At 43.0% G+C, this 4858-nt stretch overlaps 1 protein-coding gene across 1 annotated transcript in view; it reads left to right on the forward strand.

Moving 5' to 3' along the window:
• Positions 1-4858, forward strand: part of hectd2 (HECT domain containing 2) — a 50601-nt gene that overhangs the window by 22802 nt on the left and 22941 nt on the right. The window contains exons 10-12 of the mRNA XM_034898466.1: positions 701-797; positions 1103-1210; positions 2243-2375. Coding sequence (XP_034754357.1) covers positions 701-797; positions 1103-1210; positions 2243-2375 — 338 coding nt within the window. The remainder of the gene's footprint in view (positions 1-700; positions 798-1102; positions 1211-2242; positions 2376-4858) is intronic.

The raw sequence follows: 4858 nt of genomic DNA on the forward strand, positions 1-4858 counted from the left end.
TTTGGAAAATGGCTGCAATGAAACAAAGAGTGAAAAATTTAAAGGGGTCTGAATACTTTCCGTACCCACTGTATTTGTCCCTCTTTCCATATTCTTTTACCATTTTTTCAAATGCTATACGATTGAATGAAACAACCAGATTCAATGAAAGTAGTGAACTGATCATATAGTATATTACTTGTGAAGAGCGTTGAATAGAGTTATCCACATTATTTCTTTTGACAATTTGTTTGCAAGAGTCCCACATTTCGGATATAGGAACTTGTTGAAAGTGGGTCAAATCTGACCCGAGGGTCAAGGGTCCTTGAAGCCAGACTCATGTGACTCCGCCTGCGCAGAGACAAACGTAACGTTCCCACAGCTGCAGTATATCCAGAATGGAGGAACACACTTTGGGAAGCCGCAAGGGCTGTTTCGCGCTGCGTAACGGCTCGTTAGCGCCGGATGAAGGAAAAGGACCCGGGGTTTACAGTTCAAATGCCCCTGGCTGGAGTGGGGGGGGGGATTCTGCTCATTTCAGGCTCGGAGGGTGTCAATTTCAGAGCCTGGTGATTTCCACAAAACAAAAACAATCATGATGGTTGGATAGTTGGTCGAGAATTATGTGTTTTTATATGTATTCAACTGGTGGTGGCAAACTGATTTTAGAAATAATTTTTCAGGGTTATAACTGTTCATATTTCTTCTTGTCCTTGCTCAGGTTTTCCTTCTGTCAGTTCCCCTTCATCCTTTCTACGGTGGTGAAGAAAGCCATCATCCAGAAAGACTCCGAGCAACAGATGATCAGTCAGGCCCGGGTGAGAGAGAGACACACACACACACACACACACACACACACACACACACACACACACACACACACACACAAGGAATATCATCTAAATAACCCATGCAACACTTACACTAACCTAAATCACATCTGTTGAACTGCTTTTTGAAGAAGGGACCTCCCTTTTCAAATGTTCTTTATTCACGAGGTCCTTACAAAGATGGAACAACTGTAACACAGACACATGCAAACTTCAAACTCTACGCAAGCAACATATGTCTACATGTCCACACAGTTTAATTGTGTGAGTGTGTGTGTGTGGGTGTTTCACAGCAAAGCCTGGTCAGTAAGGTTTCTCGCAGGCAGAGAGTGGATATGAACCTTCTGTTCCTCAACATTAAAGTACGACGAGCACAACTCCTCAGCGACTCACTGGATGAGGTTAGTACACACGTGCAAACACACACACACACACACACACACATACACACACACTTAGTGCGTGGCCCTATCTTTGTGGGGACCCGTCATTGACATAATGCATTCCCTAGGCCCTTACCTTAACCTTAACCATCACAAATAAATGCTTAACCTTAACCCTCACCCTAACCCTAACCTAATTCTAACCAAAATCCTAAAACCAAATCTTGACCCTCAAACAGCCCTTTAAAGATGTGTGGTCCAGCATCTTGGCCCCACAAAGCTGTCCGGACCCGACAAGTATACTGATCTCCTGGTCTTTTCCATTTCAAACTCGCCTCCCGACAGGAAGCTCGGGCAACTAACCAGCTTGTTCAACATTCGGCTACGTTGGCCCGGTGATCACAGACACTTCCCATGTATCTTATGTATACCTCCAGCTGTGAGATAATACAGAGCAGTGGTTGTTTTGCTGAAATATGTCTGAGGCCTCCAAACTAATCTGCTGGTCCAGTGCCAAACAAATTTATTTTTTGACATATCTGCATGTTTTTGCCTGTAAGTAGTGTGTTCCGGACATCCTCCAGTGAAGCAGTAAGCAAAGATAAAGGAAGGATCTCACAGATGCAGACAAACGTCTTTGGTGGAAACTTTAAATTGTTGGTCCTGAATGAGATTTTAATGCGAAACAAAAATATTTTTTTTTTTTAAATGTTTTTGTAATGAGAGAAAACAAAAAAAAACAGGCACATTTGTGGTCTGGCAACACAAAGAGGGCGTGAAATTACAAAACCATTCATGAGGATAAGCCTTTAATGTTCTATATTCATGTCTCAGCCGCAGACGCTTAGTCTGACCTAAACTGTAAATCTCATGGGGACCCCAAAATCTAAGTCCAAGTGATGATAACTGTTTGATGTCCGATTCCGCCTGAAGGTTTTCAGTTTAAAGATTATCCACATGTTTCAAAACTGTTTGCAACACAACACAGAGAATCAACAATAAAATGATGCGTGAGCATCGGATGTGTTCGTCCTGCTGCTCCCTCTGTAGTTGACAAGGAAGCGGTGCGACCTGAAGAAGAAGCTGCGGGTGACGTTTGTCGGTGAGGCGGGGCTGGACATGGGCGGCCTGACCAAGGAGTGGTTCCTGCTGCTGGTCCGACAGATCTTCCACACAGACTACGGTGAGACACACTTCCAGTAGGGGTGGGGGGGGGGGGGGGTATCAATACTGCGTAGTATCGCGATATACTTTGTAGCAATACTGTACCGATACACAGGCGCCAAGTATGGATCGTTTGTTATATATTGTATAATAAATATGTGTTGGTCAGTTTGTCTGCTTGATAATCCCATTTTGCACTAATGAAATTGAAATGAGATAAAAAAAGGAGAAATGCTTCTTTTTAAATAAAACAGATGTTGACAAGGTTTCCTTTTGGGGACTTCATTTGAAATTAGGGAAAATTAGAAGTTGGAAAGAAGTTATTCATGAGTTCTCACTAAAATAATATGATAATAATTTGTTTTATTGTCACAACAGAACAGAGGAACATCAAAATGTATTAAAGTTCTGATAAATAAGATATATGTAAAAATACAAATTTAAGATAGGGAACTTAAAGTCCTTTTGATTAAAAAAAAAATCTGTGTTGCCAACTGGGACGTTAAAAACAGACCGTCAACCATGTTGTGAGCGTTGGCTCATGACATGGTTGACAGTCTGTTTTTATTTTTTAAATATACATTTATCCAAATAATTTATTTGTCATTATAAATAATTCTGATGAATGAATATTAAAAAAAAAATTTTTTAATCAACCATTATAAATGCCGATACCGATATATGTCGGGGAATGCCTTATATCGGCCGATATATATTCGGCCCGCTGATACATCGGTCGAGCTCTACTCAGGACACATACTTAGAGCTGTGCACTCGTGATCGGATCACCCAAGACGTTTGTTCACGCCGGGTCTAAACGGGGCCAAAGTCTGGGCTGTCGGTGAGCGTATGTCCGCAGTGAAGCTCGGAAGGCCTTCAGCTGACATCAAACATATAAAGCATGTCCGTGAAAACAGCCTAAATCAAGTGGGAATGAAGTAAAAAGGAGAACAGAGAACCACAGATAACGTTAAGAATCCGGAGGGAAATCCAGCTAGATGAAATGTCAATGGGAAGGGAAGCCATACTTTATTGGAAACAAGTGGAAAGAAAATCAGGTTTTTACTGGATCAAAATGGAAAGTACATTTTTATTACGTGGAGGTCTCAGGGGAGGAGCCGCGTGAGGTTTCAGGTCGGTGAATGAGGGTCAGATGGCTGAGAAAAGTGGTCAGTTTTGATTTTGGGAACTCAGAAACCAATTCTTATTTCAGACTGGAGCAGCTCTTGTTATGACTGTCCTCTTCTCTCCTTCTGTTTCTCGTTTCAGTTTACGCTCCCGCCTGGCTCTAATTATCTCCACGTCTCTGTCACTTTGCCGTGCGCCCTTGTGCCTGAGTCTTTTCTGCTTCCTCTCTTCTTCTTTCAAACTTTAAAAAAAAACATGAGCACAAAAAGTCCTCCAAAAATGCTTCCTTGTCTCAAATTCTCTCCCTGTAGTGTTGAGAAGTGGCGCTGGGAAATCCTTAGACTTCCATGGAAGCCTCTTAACCCGCTTCTGCAGCACAATCCCCTTCTTCTCCATGGATTCACACGTTCAGGGACCGTTCCAACAAGTCATGTCATATATTTCAATCAGGAGAGACTTCATTTAAGTCAAAATAAGTGCAATGAACATGGTGCAAAAAAGGTTGCAGCCTGTTACTATGAACCTTTCAAAAGCTACAAAAAGATGGGCACTCTAATTCATAGGATTTACACGCTTTATTGTTGTCTTTGTTGCTTTTTTCATCACTGTGACGGTTGTTGTATAAGAACGCGGGCTAGCCGCGTAGGGAGAAGGTCGGGGTAACGGGGATGATGTGAACACACAGGACTTCAAGCCAGGGATCGGAGTTGGCTTCCTGGGGAAAACACAGGAAAAAACAACAAAAACAAATATTGCCTCTGACACATCTGCTTCCCATAGAGCAAAGCTCAGCTTGGCTCCGATATCTTTTGGGTATTGACCAATATAAAGTGTGAAGGAAGACAAAGAATGGTTTTCCATTGTTTCCATCGGCAATGTGTTATTAAAGTATACAGGGTCTGTAAATGCCACACTGTAATAGAAAAATAGGTATCAGTTCCATCATTTATAATGGGGGGGGGTGAAACGACCACCATTCAACTCCAAAAAAGTCATAGAACCATTCCAATGATTCCAAAGCTGTTCAGTTGAGGTAAATTAAGCTTAACAACTACATAGTTCCCCTCTAATACAAACCACAATCTTTTCCTAAACTTAACTAGTCGTTTGAGTGTCAAAACTCACCTATTGCTGGGTAACTGAACCACCAACTACCGCTGAGCTGACGGAGCTCCATGCAGAGCACCATGCAGAGCTCCGTGCAGAGCACCGTGCGGAGCACCATGCAGAGCACCATGCGGAGCACCATGCGGAGCACCATGCGGAGCTCCATTCGGAGCACCATGCGGAGCACCATGCAGAGCACCATGCGGAGCTCCATGCGGAGCACCATGCGGAGCACCATGCAGAGCTCCGTGCGGAGCTCCATGCAGA

Source organism: Etheostoma cragini, chromosome 17, assembly GCF_013103735.1.
Source record: "Etheostoma cragini isolate CJK2018 chromosome 17, CSU_Ecrag_1.0, whole genome shotgun sequence".
NCBI classification, from domain to species: Eukaryota; Metazoa; Chordata; class Actinopteri; order Perciformes; family Percidae; genus Etheostoma; species Etheostoma cragini.